General features: G+C 37.7%; 1 protein-coding gene across 3 annotated transcripts in view; it reads left to right on the top strand.

The window, feature by feature from the left end:
• Window positions 1–5,008: 5,008 nt before the first annotated feature.
• The window catches only part of LOC148878304 (uncharacterized), a 77,712-nt gene continuing 63,158 nt past the window's right edge, over window positions 5,009–19,562 (top strand). For 2 of the 3 annotated variants that reach the window (XM_088952655.1, XM_088952656.1), the window contains exons 1-7: window positions 5,253–5,467; window positions 12,013–12,234; window positions 13,202–13,232; window positions 13,385–13,569; window positions 14,238–14,397; window positions 14,662–14,758; window positions 18,992–19,161. In XM_088952655.1, the coding sequence (XP_088808781.1) occupies window positions 5,363–5,467; window positions 12,013–12,234; window positions 13,202–13,232; window positions 13,385–13,569; window positions 14,238–14,397; window positions 14,662–14,758; window positions 18,992–19,161 (970 nt within the window). In that variant the 5' untranslated portion in view covers window positions 5,253–5,362. Of the gene's footprint in view, window positions 5,468–12,012; window positions 12,235–13,201; window positions 13,233–13,384; window positions 13,570–14,237; window positions 14,398–14,661; window positions 14,759–18,991; window positions 19,162–19,562 lie in introns of all 3 variants that reach the window. The other variant, XM_088952654.1, reaches the window with a different exon arrangement.

Genomic DNA, 19,562 nt, shown 5'->3' with positions numbered 1-19,562 from the left:
AGTGAAATACCCAACTATTAAATATCTTTATCTTCAAAATGAAGAAAGAAATTTTAAAGGGGAGAGCTCTATTCCAGATCATCGTACTCTAGTCCACTCGATGTCTCGAGATGTAGACACAATTCCAAGCACTTAAACTTGTGAACTCTTCATTCAATGAGTGTAGCAAATGACTATCTTTTTTTGATGAAACTCGGACCCCCAAGTTTTTTATAACATTTATGATATCAGGAGAAAGAATAACCGAAACTTCATCTAAATGTCAAATGCCATCCTCACTAAAAATGTCCTAAGCCTGTAAATCAATACTCAAACTATCCATATTGTTGACAAGGTCAATAAGAGGACCTACATCGACCCATTTGTCCAAACAAAAGTTTACTATCCCTTGACCAACCAACCATTTGGATGCATTGACCATGTCTTCCATTAAAACCGATTTTTTTTTTCACATCTTTGAAGTTTTTAGTGGCAAAATAGCAATATACAATGACCATATATGAGAAATTTAGCCTTTAAAAAAATCAGCCCAAATAGAACCTTCATATATTGCTTTCTAAAAGGCCTTAATTCTAAAAACTTGCTTTTTTAATCTACAGCTCTCCTTCCTCAAGAGGAGTTATTTTATCCTAGGCCATCCAGCTATATGTTTCCTCTCAAGGTCTTTACTCAACCAAAGGAAAGAATAGGGGTGGCCATGAGCTGAGCTCTTCACGAGCTACTCATACTCGGCTCGGCTCGGTATCAATTGAGTCCGAGCCCAATTTATAGGCTTGATTAATAAACGAGCCAAACTCGAGCCTAATAGCCTCACGAGCTGAGCTCGAATATATATATATATATATATATATTATATGTAATAAAATTATAGAAAATGATATATATATATAATAAAAATATTATAATTCTTATTTTTTTAAATATCACATAAAAATATTTTTTATATATAATTTTTTATTTTTATAAAACCTTTTTTCTCAAATCGAGCTCAAGCCGAGCCGAGCTTAAGCTTATGAGTTTTTTACTCGAGTTGAGCTTGAGCTCAATGTTCTGGCACGAACCAAGCTCGAGCCTTATACAACCTTGGCGAGCCGAGATCAAGCCTCGTACTATTCGGCTCAGCTTGGCTCGAATCCACCCCTAGGAAAGATGTATGGGATAAGTTGTTCTATCCTTTTTTTTTTTACTTTTTTAGGTACATCAACAGTTGTCATAATATGCAAAGGAATGCTATTCAACACATGTCTTATAAGGATATAGTCGCCTCCACTTTTTTAATTACTTTATCCACAATATCTCTAGAACATATAGCTTTCTTTGACCTTTCATAATTGAACCTCTCAATAACCTATAATCTACTATGAGATGCTTTTGAAGAGGTGAGAAAGCAACTTTTGTCTGTATTAACTAATTGACCTTATCACCTCTCATATGTGTATGCAATCCATCACTCTCTAAGTGAAAATTAGAGTTCATCTGCGTATAAGCAATAAGTGATAATTGGGTAACCACTTTGCATTGTCCATACACTATTTTGTATCTAACTACCTAGCTTTGTCAAGCTTCTACTTAACACCTCCTCGGACAAGATAAGTAGTATGGACTCAAGGGGTCCCCTTGTTGCAATCCTCTTGTCGATTTGAAGAATCTTGTGATTGCACCATTCCAAAGCAGAGAGAATCAATAATTCTATAAAGTTTTTTGAACCATATGTATCTACCTCTCACAAAAACCAAACATGCACAAAGCTTCCACAAAAAAAAAAAAAAAACCCAAGATAGTGGGTCATATGCTTTGGCCATTATCTAATTTAACAATGACATTACCATATGGAATTTTCTTTTCAATGTCCATCACCAATTCCTTAACCAAGGCTATATTTTCCATTATATTTCTACCTTTAACAAAAGTTCCTTGTTCTTTCACAACCCAAACAAGGTGGAATTTTGGAAAGCTGTTTGGTCATAATAAAAGAGTATCCCTATTCATAATAAAAGATTTTAGCTACTAGTACATGTAGCAGGTTAGATCTAACTAATCCAAATCCAAAAAACTTTAGGTTTCACTTAACTTGGATCTAAACTTGGTTTGTTCAGATTATTTGAAGTTTGGATGAGTTAACTACGACTGTGCAATCAATATAGCGCTCAATGAATGCATAGGGTTCACCATGGATTTCAAGCCATTGTTGACCTAGATGGTTGGACTGTTTGGCCCAAAAACCCTATAGGCAATTGGTTCCATTTCATCCTTAAACCATTCTTTTGCCAAAAACCATTGACTTGGTTAGTGGCCCATTGGTGCGGGCTATTGACCATTGACCCACATAACCTAGACAATGGTTTTAGCCATTTTTTTATTTTAATTATATTTTGTTTTTAAATTGCAACATATTGTCTATTTAGACCAGATGGTCGAGCTGATGACCTAAAAATTGGTGGCACATTATTATTGGTCATAGATCCTAAATATTTTAGGGCAAATTTCTTAAACTACCCATATTGTTTAACTAATGACAAACTATACTCTTACTATTTAACTATTGTCTTGCACCACCCCTACTGTTTCTAACAATTTTCATCGTCGTTAGATTCTAATGGAAAGGATGAAAAGTCAATTTTACCCTTTCATTAAATATTTTCTCAAATGTTTGTACCTCCTTCCTGGTTCATGCCTATCATAGTCATTGTAACCCAGATCCCCATCTTGAACCATCAATGCTAATCTTGTTTGCACTCTGCGTCCTATTGGTGTTCGTCGCCACTGCCCGTCCTACCAAAAACCCTTTTACAATCTTCAACAGCATCTATTGTGATTGATGGTATGATTGATTGTGCGGCAAAAGGTAATAAACCCACTCCTCCATCCTCATATCCCAACTGCTTCACAGCCAAAGGCAAGAAGAAAACAAAAAATAAAGAGGAACAAATAAAAAAAAAAGAAAAAAAAACAATGCAAATAAAATTGTCCTTTATTTGATTTCGGTATGCACTCAATAGGTGAAACATGGGAGTTTCATTCTGATCCAATATCGGGTAGCTTGTCTTTGATGGGGTAGCTTTCGTGGGAATGCAACCGAAGGACTATCGGAAGCCTGATGAACTCTTGAAGACGCGTTTCTCTAGCCGGTCGGAATCACCATTAACCAGGTAAAGTCTAGAGAAAGTGGTAGTGGGGTTGGAGGATTCCATAGCGTGTACAGTTCCTCTACAAAGACAATAGACGCTTTCAACATCGCAATCCAACTTCTTCATGATTTCATGCCATGGTGAATGAACAAAACCAAAAAGAGCCATCTTAGCGGAAGGAGAAGGACATGCAATGGCAAAGACTATTGACCCTACTCTTGTTTCTAGCCGTTTGTTACAAGTTTAGTAAGCCTAGAATCATCAATATGAGGGATCTCTCAAAATAGAGAAGGGCAGGCAGGGCTTCTGCAAGAGGCTCCCCCTCTTCTTAGTCAAGATAGATGGGAAGGAGATGGACATAACTAGACATACACCTTTGTTTCAGGGTGGGGCTGCCTTCCCTCAATCTTAGTGCATTTTGGTTTGAAATACTGTAACATCACCGCCATCTCATCCGATTTGCCACAATAAGAAGACGGTAAGGAAGAAGAAGGGAGAGGGAGAGGGATGAAGGGTAATATTGAGTTTTAGAAAAATTTATAAGTCACATATGTGCAGATTTTGACAGGACCGGATCTAGTAGGCACAACAAAGTAAGCACGTTAAATGAGCACTTACAAAATTTTATTTTGTTGTGCCTACTAGATCTGATCCCGATTTTGACAAAACATTAATGGACCCTAACGATAAGGGTAGAGCTAGTCAATTGCTAGAAATAGTAAAGGTGGTTTAAAATAATAGTTAAACAACAATAACACAGTTTGTCAATTAACTAAGGCTGCGTTTGGCAAGTATTTCCACGTGGGCTTCGGGCTGCTTAGAATCCCAAAAGCCTGAATTCTAGGCTTTTCTCGTTTGGCAATAGAAAGATCTATTCAAGAAAAGCTCCCACCCATAAAAGACACCATAAGCCTGAATTTGGGCTTTTTTAGGAAACTTCAAATGAAGCTTTTATAGTCTTTTAGTGCCCTGTATTCTTCGAGCATGTGTTACGATGCACACAGTTGGGAGAACATGAGTTATCTTTCCACAAAAACTATTTGAATGTGTAAGTGAGACCTACCAATGGTATGTGGGGCCCACATTAGGTATTATGTAGGATCCACATTGTAAAAATGTATGTAGGCCCCACATACATGTCCTCACATGGCCCCACCTTGTAAAATGTATGTGGGCCCCACATTATGCCCACACATAGACCCTACATGCATGTCCACCAATGGTATGTGAGGCTCACATTGCAAAATATATGTGGGCACCACATACATGTCCACCAATTGTATGTGAGGCCCACCTTGAAAAATGTATGTGGGCCCCACACACATGGGCCCACATGCATATCTACCAATGGCATGTGGGGCTCACCTTGTAAAATGTATGTGGGCCCCACATACATATCCACCAATGATATGTGGATTCCACTTTAGAAAATGTATACGAGTCCCATGTGTTAAATAAAAGGTTTGTTGGACCATACACAAGACATTCATATATACATAACACATTTTCATCACATTAACAAATGTCCCTTTTATGATCTTTTGTGAGATCTATATAAAATATTTCAACCAAACAATCTTTGATCTATACAAAACTCACATTATCTTTTAACCATCGGATCTTATAATACATCGAATTGCCAAAGCGCTAAGAAATTTGCCCAGTATTTTATTATGGTGTGGGGCGTTATTATTGGTTCTACGGCTTAAAGAGTTACTACTGGTTTAGCCAATCCTTACTGACCTAAAAACTGCTTCAGTTCAGCCACTTCAGCAGTTATCAAACAACCAGCGATCCATTAATGACGATCCAGTAAGGAAGTATCAAACAACCTCGATGCTCATCAATTCGTTAAAGTTCCAGTAAGGAAGTATCAAAATAATCGAATGATCTCAACCATCTGATATTTCGAAGTCTGCACGATTCACTATTAATGATTCTGTAACTGATCCAGATCCATGCATGATCACAGTTCCTTCACACGTTCGCACGAGAGATCTCATTGGCAGATCGAATCTGCATTTTCTCCAGCTGCTCCACAACACATCTCGTGCGTGTGAGCGCACGCACATGGCGAGTGATGGTCTCTCAATAGACATAGACGGTTAGTTCTTGCCTAGATAGTACTCAGAACGAGGTTTCAGTGTTTCACTGAGAATCAGAGAAGCATAGAACACAAAAAAACATAAGCCAGGAGAGAGATAGAGAGAGAGATCGAAGTGCTTTCGCACTCCATGGAATTCAGGGAGCGGGATTACGGTGCCGAAGAATCAGCATACTCACTTCCTCGCGTGCCCGCAGAGAATCATCCTCTCTTCGCTCGATCTCTCCCATACCAGGTTCAGCTATCATAGTCGTTATTTAGTTCTTCTTGGCATTCGTCCTTCATTATAGGTTTATTTTTTTTTTTTGTGCAAAGTTCTGATTATTTTTGGGGTAAGAGGTAGCTAAATTCTGAAAATTGCATAATGTCAATCCTAACAATTTGAGACATGGAAGTAGTATTAAACGTTGTATAGTTTTATCATTGATATATAGGTTAATTCAACAATTCCAATGATTAACCTAACGAGCTTGTGCCGAAAAGAATATCCATGAGATCATTAGTAACTGCAAAGGCTAGAAAAGTAGCAGGTTAGTTGAAGTAATAATTTATATATCTTCCTTGTATAGTTATAAACAGTAAGCAAAGAAGAGGAATTACTAGTTTCCAATAAAGACAGCGAATGGTGGTCATAAAATTTCCTATTTTAGGAAAAGAAGGATTACGAGGGCATGTAAAACATTTTTTTTTATCAATAACCAGAAATTCATTAATTGAAATAAAGTAAGAATACAGCATCCAAGGGAAGGGGTAAACTCTCTTAACCCTCCCCAAGGATAGATAAGGTACAGTCAATGATTTACAGGCATGCCCAGAATGAATGAACCCTTCCCACCCCTTGTTTAGCTAAGGCATCAGCAAAGGAGTTAGCACTCCTTTTAATCCACTGAAACCTTAAGACCATACCCCTTGACAGGCACTTAAATTCCTGTTTTTTCATTTGCTTATTCCCAAAGTCCATTCTCTTCTTTATCCAGCCAGCAGATAACTAACTTGGAGTCACCTTCAGTGATTAGATTCCATATATTTAGTTCTTTTGCTCTTCTTACCCCTTCCAACACAGCCAAGACCTCAGCCCTGAGAGAATCACCTCCACCCACTGACTCAGAGAATAATGCTAAAACCTGTCCCTCCTCTTTCCTAAAGACCCCTCTAATACCTGAAGGTCCTAGATTACCTTCACTGCTTCCGTCAAAATTTGGTTTAGTAAACCCTTCAGTTGGTGGGGGCCACAGTGGGAAAGGAGCACCTTTTCCTTGGTGCTGATTTGACCACTTCCTCCCAATTATTAAGCAGCGAATCTGTTGAGATACCCTCAAATACTTTCAGGGATTTCACCCAATGTATTACTCTAGCTGTAACCATCTCCACAATTGCACTGAAGCTCCCTTCTTTATTCTGAAATACCCTTTGATTCCTTTCCTCCCAAACTGTCCAGCAAATGGCAGCTCTGGTACACCTCCAAAGTATTCTATCCCTTCTCTTCATCCCACTAGAAACCCAGGAAGTGAACAAGCTTTGTAAGTTCGGAGGAGAGTTCCACCTGCAACCAAACAAAGAAGCAAACCAAACCTAAATAGAAAGAAAGAAAGGGCAAGGTATCAACAAGTGATAGCAGTTCTCACCATTGGCTTTACAGAGAGTGCACCAGTTAGGAGACAAGCACCAAGACGGTCTTTTCCTTTGAAGTATGTCGCAAGTATTGATCTTCTCCAAAAGAGCTTCCCAACAGAAGGCCCCTATTCTTGGAGGATTTGGCCTTCCCCACACTTCTTTAACAGGAAAGGTTGACCCCAAATTTGCTAAAGGTTGAGACAAGGCTCTCCTAAAAGAGGCACAGGAAAAGGAACCAGAAGGGGCAAGGGTCCATAATCTACTTCTGTCTGGCTTAGAGGGGTCCAAGAAGATTCCTTGTAATAGTTTGATTAATTCCAACACAAAATTCAACTCAGAATCTCTTAACCCCCTCCAAAATCCCAAATCCCAACAAACCTGGAGTTTGAGTCAGAAGGAATCAAAAAGGAAGAGACAGTCTCATCCTTCTGGTTAGAAATGGAGAACAACATGGGAAACTAGACTTTCAACCACCTAAACACGTTCCCAGAATTTAACAAGGTCTCTTGAACGAAGATTGTACCTGACAAAGGGACGAAAGAGTGGAAGTATAGTGTGTATAGCCCACCAAGGAGAAGCATTTGTAGCCCTATTCAGCACTCCAGCATCCCAACCGTCAGTCGACAGCCCATGAATACTTACAATTACTTTAGCCCATAACTTATCCTTCTCCAGAGGCAGTCTCCACAATCACTTCCCCAAGAGAGCTTGATTCCTCGTCTGGACATTCCCAAGACCTAAACCCCCATCCTCTCTGCTTCTACAAACAATCTCCCAATTGACTCTATGGTCCTTCTTCTCCTCCCCTGGCTCCCCCAAAAAATCCCTCATCAATTTTTCTAGACTTCTGCCCACTCCGGAATTCTAAATACAGAGAGAAAATACACCGGTAAGTTTGCCAAAGTAGACCGAATCAAAGTGATTCTCCCTCCCAAAGAAAGGTAATTTTTCTTCCATGTGGCCAACCTTTTGGTAAATTTGTCTATCACAGGGTTCCAAAAACTGGTACTTCTAGAGTTATCACCCAAGGGGAGTCCCAAATATTTCATCGGCCACTAAGAAATCTCACAACCCAATACGGAAGCACATTCCTGTATCTCTCTGTCATTCATGTTGACCCCCACCACACAATTCTTGCTGAAATTTATTTTGAGATTTGACACCCTCTCAAATAACTGTACTACCAACTTCAGATTCCTAACCTTGCTAATGTCATCCCCTTCACAAAACAAAATGATATCATCAGCAAACCGAAGATGTGTAAAATATTCTCCTAGTATGCATTTGGATTGGGGTGAAATTGGTAAAGTGGGACAGAAACAGGTTATGAATCTGATATTATGTATTATGAGGGCATGTAAAATATTCTCTTAGTATGTATTTGGATTGAGGTAGGATTGTGAATCTGCTATTCCTTGATCTTACCATTTGGGGGTCATCTAATCGCATTGTCTTAAATATTTTAGAAAATGGTGCTTAATCTTCAACGCATAAGGCGCATGCCTAAGTGACAAGACAAGTGCCTAGGAATTCATAAAAAAAAAGACAAGTGCCTAGGAGTCTAAAAATACTAGGTGGCACTTTACGACCTTCTCAACATATTTTAATTGGTTAACTCATTCTATTAAAATAAGCATGATATACTGAATAGTTATTAACAACTCTCTCTCTCTCTCTTTCTCTCTCTCTCTCTCTCTTCATCTACTTCTGTTTTATACTTGAACATTTTCCCCCTTTTCAGTCTTTTTATACTCTAAATTCTAAATTAAGATAATGTAAACAGACAATACTAATGTTTTAATTGAGGAAAAATTATGTGGAAACTTATCTTGGGGAAAGATGATAAAATGGCTGAATCCAATGGTTTACCAGCTTATGGCTATTGCTTTTTTCTTTTAGTGAACATCATGTTCTTGGAAATGTTTGTAGAACAATTATGTGAAAACTTATCATAGGGGCTAATTGGTACAAACTATGAAGGTACTTTTAATGTGGAGAGCCACAAGAGCAGCTATCTTATGGTCAGTTTGGGAAGAAAGGAACAATAGAATCTTTAAAGGAGTGGAGAAATCCAAGGAGGCAATTGTAGAAAGGATAATCATTATGACTATTCAATGGTTGAAAACTTTGGATTTGTTTAAAGACTTCTCAGCTGAAGACATCTACAGGAATTGGGAAGTGGTGGAATATACAACTTCCATAAAACCTATTGTGCAGGAATTGTGGTCCCCACCAACACAACAAGGAGTGAAATTGAACTTCGACGGGAATTCTAGAGGTAACCCGGGCTCTTCAGGTATAGGAGGAGTATTCAGAGATGAAAATGGCAGAATTGTAGCTATGTTTTCAGGACCAATAGGAGTGGGGATTCATTGAGAGCGGAGGTGATGGCCTTGCTTCAAGGTGTAAGATATGCCAAACAATTGGTGTTACACCAAATTGAGATAGAGGGAGACTCTAAATTGTTGATTGAGTGGCTGTAATCTGGTAAGTTGGGAGTCTGGATTTATAGACAGCCCATAAGGGGGAAATACTCAACACAATAAGGGAGATGGTGCATGCTTCAAATGGACAAAGAGATCAGCTAATGGTTTAGCTGACACGTTGGCTAAACAAGGAACTGTGAGGGAGAGGATGTTCTGGGCAGTTTTGTAAGAAAGCTTACTGGGGGCTCAACACCTGTTTAGGGGTTGACAGCTGTACTTAACTCTGGAAAGTTATTCTTTAGTTGTATTAATGAAGTTACTATTTCCAATAAAGAAATATTCATTAGTTTAGTTTTTTAATATAGTTACTTTATTGAATTGCTATTATTATTTTCAATATGATATTTACAATATTGAAATTAGGATTTAGGTGTTTTTAACTTGCAAAACTCATTGCATAGGTGCCCATCTAGGTGTCTCCTAGCAATGCTGCATGGACACAAACACAAGAGTTGGAATCTGACACATGTTCAAGAGTTTGACTTGGCATGATGAGAAAACGTGGACTCATGGCATTGTTTGTTGGGTTAAGGGCCTGTGTATTCTAGGGTGCTTTTCTTTGGGGGGTTTTGATTTGATCTTCGATTGGAATGGGTGGGGTAACCTCATGTTTGTAAAGTGTGAAGTTAGCGGATCTGTTTAGGGGTCTTGAGGATGTAAAGTGTGAGGTTTGAGGGTCTGTTTGGGGGTGTTGAGACCATTCTTCTCCTGGTGATGACTTATCACCTCTCTGATGTAATTTCTCTTTTCTTTTAATAAACTTTTTTCTTGATATATATATATATATATATATGTATGTATATATTGAATTGTACATTAGCTGTTCATTTATGTCAAATAAGCTTGGAGATAAAAAGGAAATATCACATAGAAATGCCCTCAAGAATTCATGGAGTGTTGGAATCTGATCCATGTCTGACACAGTCCATTTAGGAGACTCCATACAACATGCTCCCTAGTTGCTTGAATTGTACATTAGCTGTTCATTTATGTCAAATAAGCTTGGAGATAAAAAGGAAATATCACATAGAAGTGCCCTCAAGAATTCATGCAGTGTTGGAATCTGATGCATGTCTGACACAGTCCATTTAGGAGACTCCATACAACATGCTCCCTAGTTGCCTAGCTTTTCCTTGGAGCCTTGAAAACTACGTTGCTCAGAACTGGGAGAGGAGCTGATTTCTTGTTGCTGCATTTCCACCATTTTAGTGGATTTTTGAATCCACAGGGAGGTGCTAGTGGTTCCATATTCCATATATCATTTGTTTGGCCATTTCACATGCCTTGTCATTATGTTCTTCTAAATGGTGGAGTTGTCATTATTGGAAATACTGTAGGTTCCTATACTTCATGGATTCCTAAGTGACACTTCAGCATTTTTATTTGTTTCTTCCTTATTTCTTATTTTCGAAGCTGAAGGAAAGGGACCACTGCTTGGTATGATGGTGAAATCTTGGGATGAAAAATTTGAGAATGTGGGTTTGAGTCTCATAGCTGCCACTTAATTCAAAGATGTTGGAGGTTAGGTTGATATCCAATCCACCCATCCCAAGAGCCAAGACCTTGGATTAACTGGGACCAGCATTGGATAATGACCTCCTTTTCAGAGTTAAATGTACACTTATTGTACATGAAAAGTATCATCTTTCCTTTAGAAAGTTTTTAGGTGGCAAATGAAATTTTTACATTCTTTTGTGCCATTCCATAGAATTCCAGTGTTGGAATTCACAAGATATCTGGTTGTTTAATGTTTATTTTTTCTTTTTCCTTTGTTTTCCTTTCCTTTCCTTTCTGTTATCTCCCATTTTTTTGATCAATAATAGAAAAGGATTTTATAAATGGAATATCATAATAGAAAAATACAAATGATTCCCCAAGGGGAGGCACAGGATGCAGCCTCCCCAAAAGCACCACATTACAATTGATCCTAGCAAAGATGATCCATATGCACCTGTTGCTTAGCTAAAGAGTCAGCTATTCCATTAGATGACCTCCTTTCTCACTGAAATCTTACTGTTTGGAGGTCAACCATTTGACTCTTTTTATAGCTTCCCTGTAGGCCCAAACAACGGTATCTGGATTCCTTAGCCAATCAATTATCAGCTTCAAATCCCCTTCAATTAGCAGTCTGTCAATGTTCAGCTCCCTAGCAAGTTGTGCCCCCTGTAGAACAGCTTGAAGCTTGGCTTGAATAGAGTCCCCCACACCAATAGGACCTGAAAACAAAGAAACTATACTGCCATTTGCATTCCTTAAAACACCCTCAATTCCTGAGGGTCCTGGGTTCCCCAAACTGCTACCATCAAAGTTAAGCTTAATGAAACCTTTGTCAGGAGATACCCAAGCTTTAGCCGGCTTTACCTTTAGTTCCAAGCTCCTTACTACAACTCCCCAATTCCTCCAAATATCATCATAGGAAAACAAAGAAATAATATCCATAGTTTTAGCCCATGGATTGCCCTACTTAAGATGCAGTCCCAGATAGAATCCTCATTCCTCTCCCTATCATTGAAAATTCTAGCATTTCTCTCCCCTTGAATCCATGCTTTTTTTTTTTTTTTTTAATTTTTTTTTAACAGCTTAAGGAGTCTGAGTTCCCAATATCTTTCAGATTTTGATCTTGAATAAATATCTACGTCACAGTGATTTCTGAAAATTTAGTGGATATATACTATTTCAGGTTGATGTTACTGACAATAGGAAGGATCATTTCTGTGATCCTTTGAGAGGATTGGGTGCAAATATGGCAATGCATATTGGGGATGTAGAAGATGTTCAGAGTACTTATAATAGAAAGCTATCTAATGAAGCTGCTCTGCAGCTGTCAGAAAAAGAGTGGGCCTCTTTTAAGAGATCACTGATGCAGAAATTTTCAGCCACAAAGACAGTCTCAATTTCGTCGGTGAGCTTGTAATTCTTTGTTAGATAATATTTCATAAAATTTTCACCTGGTTATAATGTGCAGGATATGTATTAATTCTCTAATACCCAAATTACTTCATCATACTTAGTGTAGTATTGACTTAAAAGGATTCTAATATGGGTATTGTATGATTTATATATATCTGTAGAATATAATTATTTGAGTTTCCTGTTGTGCCACATCTTACCTTAAGTATGATGAAACTAATACACTGTAGTATGTTTTATTTTGTGAAAACCTGTTACTATTTGAGGCTTCATCAAATATATCATGACAATTTTTTTTTTTTTTTTTTATAATTTTAAACATGCGATGGTTGAAGGGGCCTGTATAGTAATTGTGGGCTGGCTAAATGGTGGCAGTCAAGAATCTTGACACAGTCAAGAATTTTATTGTAACTAAGTCTTTTCTAACAATTAATAATGTTCAGAGTTACCATAATAAAAAAAAGAACCTAACAGACAAGACATGATGCCATCATAGAGGTGATGATGAAGCAAGCACTTACACTAATATCTCCTGTAAGCCATTTTTGTCACTCATTTTCTAGCCAATGAGTGGTATACATGTTATGGATGACTTGGCATGTTATTCAGTGTGAACACTTCTTAATCATCACTAATCATTATATTGTATATACTCATATTCACATTGATATTCTAGATTTTGGGGAATGACAAGTCTTATTCTTGTTTTGTTTATTAGTCCTTGTCTGAGTAGTGAGCATCCTAGTCAGCTAGTCTTTAACTATGTCAAGAGTGGAAAGAAACATAGTTTTTTATACCTTTCTACCTGTAACTGTTCCGATTGTTTGCAATTATAATTAATACAAATATGCTTTCAAAGTCATTTTTTATTCTATGAGGGACTATATCTCTATCTTGTAAAGAGACTTCTATTTTTTCTGTTTTCTGCTTGAGACACTGAGATCTTGTTTCTATTACAGATGTCTGATGTAATAGTAAAAAGTGGCAAGGGTATGTTTCCCCTACATTTTTTTTTTCTTATTTTTAACTCATTCTGGACATTAGGAAGTATTAATTCATTTATTGCTGCTTCCTGGTACATAGATTTCAGTAAATGTACAATATAGTTTCTTAGTTCAGTTTTTCGATGAGGAATCTTGCAGCACATGATAAGTCTTCAACAAGCATGCATCTAGAGGAACTTGATGATCCACAGAAAATTGCGGAGGAGGATGTCAAAGTCATTACATGCCAGGAGTACGTTTCAAGATTACATGAACTTAAAGATGAAATATGCCATGCCTGGCAAGCCGATGATCGTGTAACATCTTTGAAATTATCCATCAAGGTAACAATTTATGTGTTTGTATCATAGTATTTTGAGGTTTACTACAATGTTAAGTCAGGCATACAAAGTATGGATTTCTATTTTAAGCATTGAAATGTTACCAGTCAACTATCATCATGTGCTTATGATTGGAAACAGAATGAAGGTTTAGTAAAAAACTGAAGAGTAAAAAGGAAAGATAAAATATGAGGTAATAGGGGTAAAAATCTATACAAGGATGGTCAAATTTAAAGTTAGAATGGAGTCTCAGTATCACAATGGGAAGAGTTTCCACTCCCTGTTCAACAAGAATGCTCATCCTTCAATTTGTGCCTTCAGATATAGAACTTGGGAGAAGGTTGATTTTCAGTGTAGTTGACAATTCTCAAATATAATAGTGATTTGTAGGAGCATATGTGACTTGATTCACTGGACAAGTTGGGGGGGGGGGCACATGGTCCAGAGGATTGTCATATGATTCAATTGTGTAGTTTTGTGAGCACTACTTTCCTCCTTTCCAAACAATCTGTTATCTTTTTTTTTTTTATTATGTTTCTATAATAAAATTTCTGATTGCTATTGCTGATAGTAAAGAAAATCTTTTAAGCAGCTGAGGTCCTTCTTAGAAAATAATAATTGTTTATACTCAATAATTATTTATACATAATATTACTTCTTTTTTTATGCAGGTTGCTAGGCTTCTGATGGACACATCTGTTTTGCAATTTTATCCTACATTATTTGTTTTAGTTGCAGATGTAATGGATATGCTTGGAGATCTTGTGTGGGAACGCATAAAAAGGAGGGCAGAGTATGCTGATGATGGAACTATAATCTGCTCTTTGCCAGGTTAATATGTCTATTTTGTTTTATGAATCGAGGCATAATTCTTTTTGTGAATGGCCTTTGGCCCTATGAGTAGCAATATCCCAATATAGGAAACAACCACTGACTTTGGAGGCGAGAAAGTTACCTGTACGAATTTGATTTTGTATTTTCATAATCATATTTTTCTCTTAGAATCTAGATGCTTGCAATATGTTGCCTCTGTTGTTTGTTTTTGTTATACTGAAAACTAACAATTTGTAGTGTCTCCTCCTGGATTTATTGCAGAGAACTTTAAAGCCATAGATGTCTGCCCTGATGCAAAAGAAACCTGTAATAACTGGTTTTGCAAAATAGGTTCAATCAGCGAGCTTCTTCCACGCATGTAATCTCTCTCTCTTTCTCTCTCTCTCTATGGAGATTGGTTACTGATTTTGTGAAAAATGCATAGTTCTAATAGTCTAATAGATTTATTGTTCAAAAAAAAGTCTAAAAGATTTTGAAATCACCATTCTCGAATATCAGCTCACCATTTCTGTCTTGTTATTTCACCCCTATGTGGTTGATGGATGGCTTGTTAGGGTCAGAGTGATGCCTGTAGGAAAGACCAAGAGTGTTTCTTTTGAACATAGAGGATGGATCAGAGTTTTTTTTTTTTTTTTTTTAATTTTTTCTTTGTTAATGAGGAAGAAAAGGGTGACAACTGACAACTATACAGAAGTTATCTATGAATCCCGGATATGTATATTGACATTGATACGTGCAGGAAATGGGGATATGACACTCCATTTCCTAAAATTACAGATTGATCAAAGAAGGCTGGCTTAAGATTGTCTAGCAGTTGAATAAGGGTCTCACACTCATTATCCCTCAACCCCTCCCAAAACGAAAGTCCCAACGCCCAACACAAGCCTGATTGAGAGAAGGTAACAAAGTTTGAAATAGGTTGAGGCTTATTATTCAGACACTGAATAAAGTTCAGGGGATAGAGAACAGTAAGGAGTTTTACCCAACCAAAGATCTTCCCAAAAGAGACCCACATCCCACATCAAATCTGATGAAGTTAATAAAGGTTGGATATACCTCTTGAATTGCTTTCTAAGGAGAGATTGAGGTTGAAGAAGAAGCTACCTTTGCATCCCAACCACTGTTCATCTACCTGTGAATGTGTTCTATGACCTTGTGCTATAGCTTGTCACTTTCCACCAGAAACCTCCAAAGCTACTTTTCTAACAAAGATGTGTTCTTGTGGGTTAGGTTTCCCATTCCTAGACATCCCTTCTCCTTTGTTTTACTCAATGTTTTAAAAACCGACCCGGAGGTCGAACCGTTTTTGCCTCCGAGTTGTGGGTCACTGGTTCGACCAGCCAGGTCGAACGGTTCAGACCGTGCCACGTCGGCATATATATGTATTAAGTATATATATATATATGTGTGTGTGTGTGTGTGTGTGTGTGTGTGTGTGTGTGTGTGTGTGTGTAAATATATATTTTGGCAATAAATAATGTATAAATATGTTCTAGATATGTTATATGTATTATTTTATATTTAACATATGTTTTTAATTCAGTTTTTAATTTTTTATTTATAAAAAACATTAAAAATTGCAATTTGAGGCCAAAAAAGGTTTTTTTTTTTTCGCAAAAATAGTGGGCTATGGTGCCTTGGGACACATAGATCTTGAAAAGTTACCCAAAATAAAAAAAATCACCCCAATCGGACATCGGAGTTCAAAGTTATGGCCTCCAAAAGTTTGCATGTATTTAGTGTGCAACCCGTGACCTTGCCATTGGGTCAAACGAGTCAACGGTTGAACTGGCTGGTTCGAATAGTTCTTGCCCAAGTCAATGGTTTTTGACCATCTGATGGGTCTTGACTGAACCGGACCTGGAATCCTGGCCGGGTGACGGTTCAAATGGTTCGACAGGCTGGGTCAATGCCGGGTTGAAAACATTGGTTTTACTAACTTGTTCCCATTTTACTAGGTGGTCCCTTTTTTCATCTGTAGGCTTCCAAAGGAAATCCCTCATAATTTCTCTAGCTAGCTTGCTATCTTAGTTGGAATTCTGAATGTTGAAAGGAAATAGGTTGGTAGGTTGGCTAAAGTAGCTCTAATCAAGGTTATTCTCCCGCATAGGGACAAATAGTTCCTCTTCCGCAAGGCCAACTTCTTTGTTAATCTCTATACCATTGGTTTCCAAAAAACCTCTGATCTTGGGTTTCCCTCCCAATGGAAGACCCAAGTACTCCAATGGCCACTGTTAACCTCACATCCCAGGATCTTGGCTAACACTCTCATCTCATCTATCAAAAAAGAAAAAAAAACACTCTCATCTTTTCTTCTTCCAGGTTGATCCCTGCTATACAACTCTTTCCCCAATTTATCTTCAAGTTGGAGGCAGATTCAAAGGAACTCTTCCTTCCTTATCCCTAAAAGCTCCTCCAATGCTGCAGGGACCTAGGTTTCCTTCCCTGCTGCCATTGAAGTTCAACTTTATGAAACTCTCATTAGGTGGGGACCAAGAGGGCCTGGTGACAACCTTACAAGAAGAAGAGCATGCAATTTCAAACCACTTCCTCATCAAGTCACCAGCAGCAAAGTGCCTGAATAGGATTAGGTTCTAGTAGGATGTTTGGATTTGGGGAGTCTCCTTTGAAAGATGTGTTTTTTTCTTTGTTCTCTCCAACCTTAAAGAAAGACCTGTGTCTGAGTTCATTCAATTTCCTCCTTCCTCTTTAGGGCTGAATTGGAATTTGAGTTTAACAAGGATTCTTAGAGAGCCTGAAATTTCCTCTATGTCTAACTTGTTGAGCATCTTGGATAATTTAGTCTTTGATGATACAGTGAAGGATAATTGTGCGTGGTCCCTTAATCCTACTGGGTTGTTTCTTGCAAATCTTTTTTCACTTCTCTTGTATCCACCTCTTCTCCTCCCTTTCTTGTGAATGAAGTTTGGTGTGTTCCTATCCCCCCAAAAGTCAATGCTTTTTGCGGGGAAGTCTTCCATGCTTGTATGAATACTTGTGACTTACTGCAAAGGAAAAGACCAAATTGAATCTTGTCCACTAATTGGTGTTTTTTTGTGCAAGTTGAATGGCGAAAGTGCCTTCCATCTCTTAATCTCTTGCCCTTTTGTTTGCTGTATTTGGGAATGGTTCTTTTCTCTTTTTGGCTGTAGGTGAAATCCCCCTGCTAGTTTGGACAAGTTGTTTTGCCATCTGTTTTGAGGAGCACAAAAAGAAGGGACGGAATTATGTAGAGATGTACAAGGACAGTGGTGATTTGGACAGTTTGGGAAGAAATAAATACAAGAATTTTTGGGGAGAAAGGAGTAAGGAGACATTTGTTGAGATCATAAACCTAAGAGTTGCACATTGGGTGAAGACATTGAAACTTTTCTCAGACTGCACAGTGAAAGATTTCTTCAGGAACTGGGGGGCAATAGCTGGCTCTTCCTCTAGGAAACAAAAAGTCCTTGAGGCTTGGTCACCACCAATTGGTGGCTGGATGAAATTGAACTTTGATGGCAACAATTTGGACAATCCTAGTTCCTCAAGAATTGGGGAGTGATAAGGGATAAGGGTGGTACTATTTGTGCTTTGTTTTTGGGTCCAACAGAATGAGGTGATTCAGTAAGGGCAGAACTTTTAGCAGTAGTTTTTGGGGTACCAAAAGCTAAAGAAATGGGAATTGGAAGATTGGTTATTGAAGGGGACTCAAAGATTGTAGTAGGGTGGTTGAACAAACATAAGGGGGTTGGTTTGGCAATTTTGAAATGAGATTAGACGCTTTAAGTGGCTCTCAAAAGACATGAACATTCAGATAAGATGGGTTAGGAGATTTGCTAATAACCTGGCATATGGTTTGGCTAAAGGAGTTCACCAACAGCAAATGTATTGAGCACAATCGTAATAGGGTGGTGGTTGTGTATGTTATGTCATGGGTTGTTTCAAATTTTCACAATCTCTTGTTGTAACCTTTTTTATTTCAATTAATTAATGAATGACCTACTTTGCTGATCCAAAAAAAAGTGCCTGCATATGGAAGGCCTGGGTAATTCAACTTGCATAGCTTACCCATTTCATTAGGATGTGGTAGAAACACTGGTGTACTTTACTGCATGCAGTGTGGGTACTTATTTTATTCAGTTTGTTTGTAGCCTTGTATCCTCTTTTTGTTATTGATTATTTTCTCTAGTCTTGCTGTTGTCTTATTTGATCCTAGAAGAAAGAATTAACATATTGGCTGAGTTACTTGTGTTTGTATCAACCTTTGATTTTAAGGGAAGAAATAATGATAATCCTTGCTTCCAATGTCTGTGTTTGCATCCTTAATACTGGGGGGATCTTATGCTTTTTCTGTTTCCATTACACATTTTTGTCTACGTGTTTTCATTCTTTCATTTATATGTGATATAACTCCTGGCATGGAGATGTTTGATTTTAAGTATTCTGAAAAATCTTTTTATTTAACTCCAAAAGCAATATAATAAAGAAACATATGTATTTGAATACAGTGTCGATTTCTACTTTGATATTTCATGCATGTATTTGACTAATGTAAAGTTAGTTAAGAATTTTTTCATGCTGTTATTCTTTAAATGGTGTTGTATTTCAGTTACTTGGAACTGGCGATATTACATTGCTGGCGTTTTCTGCACGACCAACCTTGTGAAAGTCTTCAGCGTCTGGTTATGATGATGAGAGGATTAGCAGATCCATTGGCATCAGTTTATTGTCATCTTTATCTGGTCCGGTGTGCTCAAAAATTGCTTCCATGTGATAGAGGTATAATTATCATATACAATGCTTGCTTCTCACAAATATATACACTTGTATACAAGCATTGCACATGATGCAGAAAGTGTTAAAACATTGCATGCATGTATTTGTAAGAACTAAGAACATATGCAAGCTTTTCAACTCTGTTGCATGAACACTTCAAACTGGGTTTGTTGATTGTGTTGGACACTTCAATTTTTAGTGAAATTATGTGTCCAGACATCCTCTCCATGACTTCATAACCTGCCCTTGCTGTATCTGGGTAATGTAGCTTTCAATGTTGGTCACTCTTCCTTCTAGATCTCTCTCATTGATGGTTCTACCAGTAGGCAGTCAAACTACCTGCCATATTTATTCTTACCTTGGTCACTTTTTCAAATTGTCTTAATATAATGGTTTTTTAACAA

The sequence above is a fragment of the Nelumbo lutea genome, chromosome 1 (genome assembly GCF_056320005.1).
Source record: "Nelumbo lutea isolate HS-2025 chromosome 1, American lotus-T2T, whole genome shotgun sequence".
NCBI lineage: Eukaryota > Viridiplantae > Streptophyta > Magnoliopsida > Proteales > Nelumbonaceae > Nelumbo > Nelumbo lutea.
The sequence above is the reverse complement of the archived record's forward strand: the minus strand, read 5'-3'. Positions and strand labels throughout refer to the sequence as shown.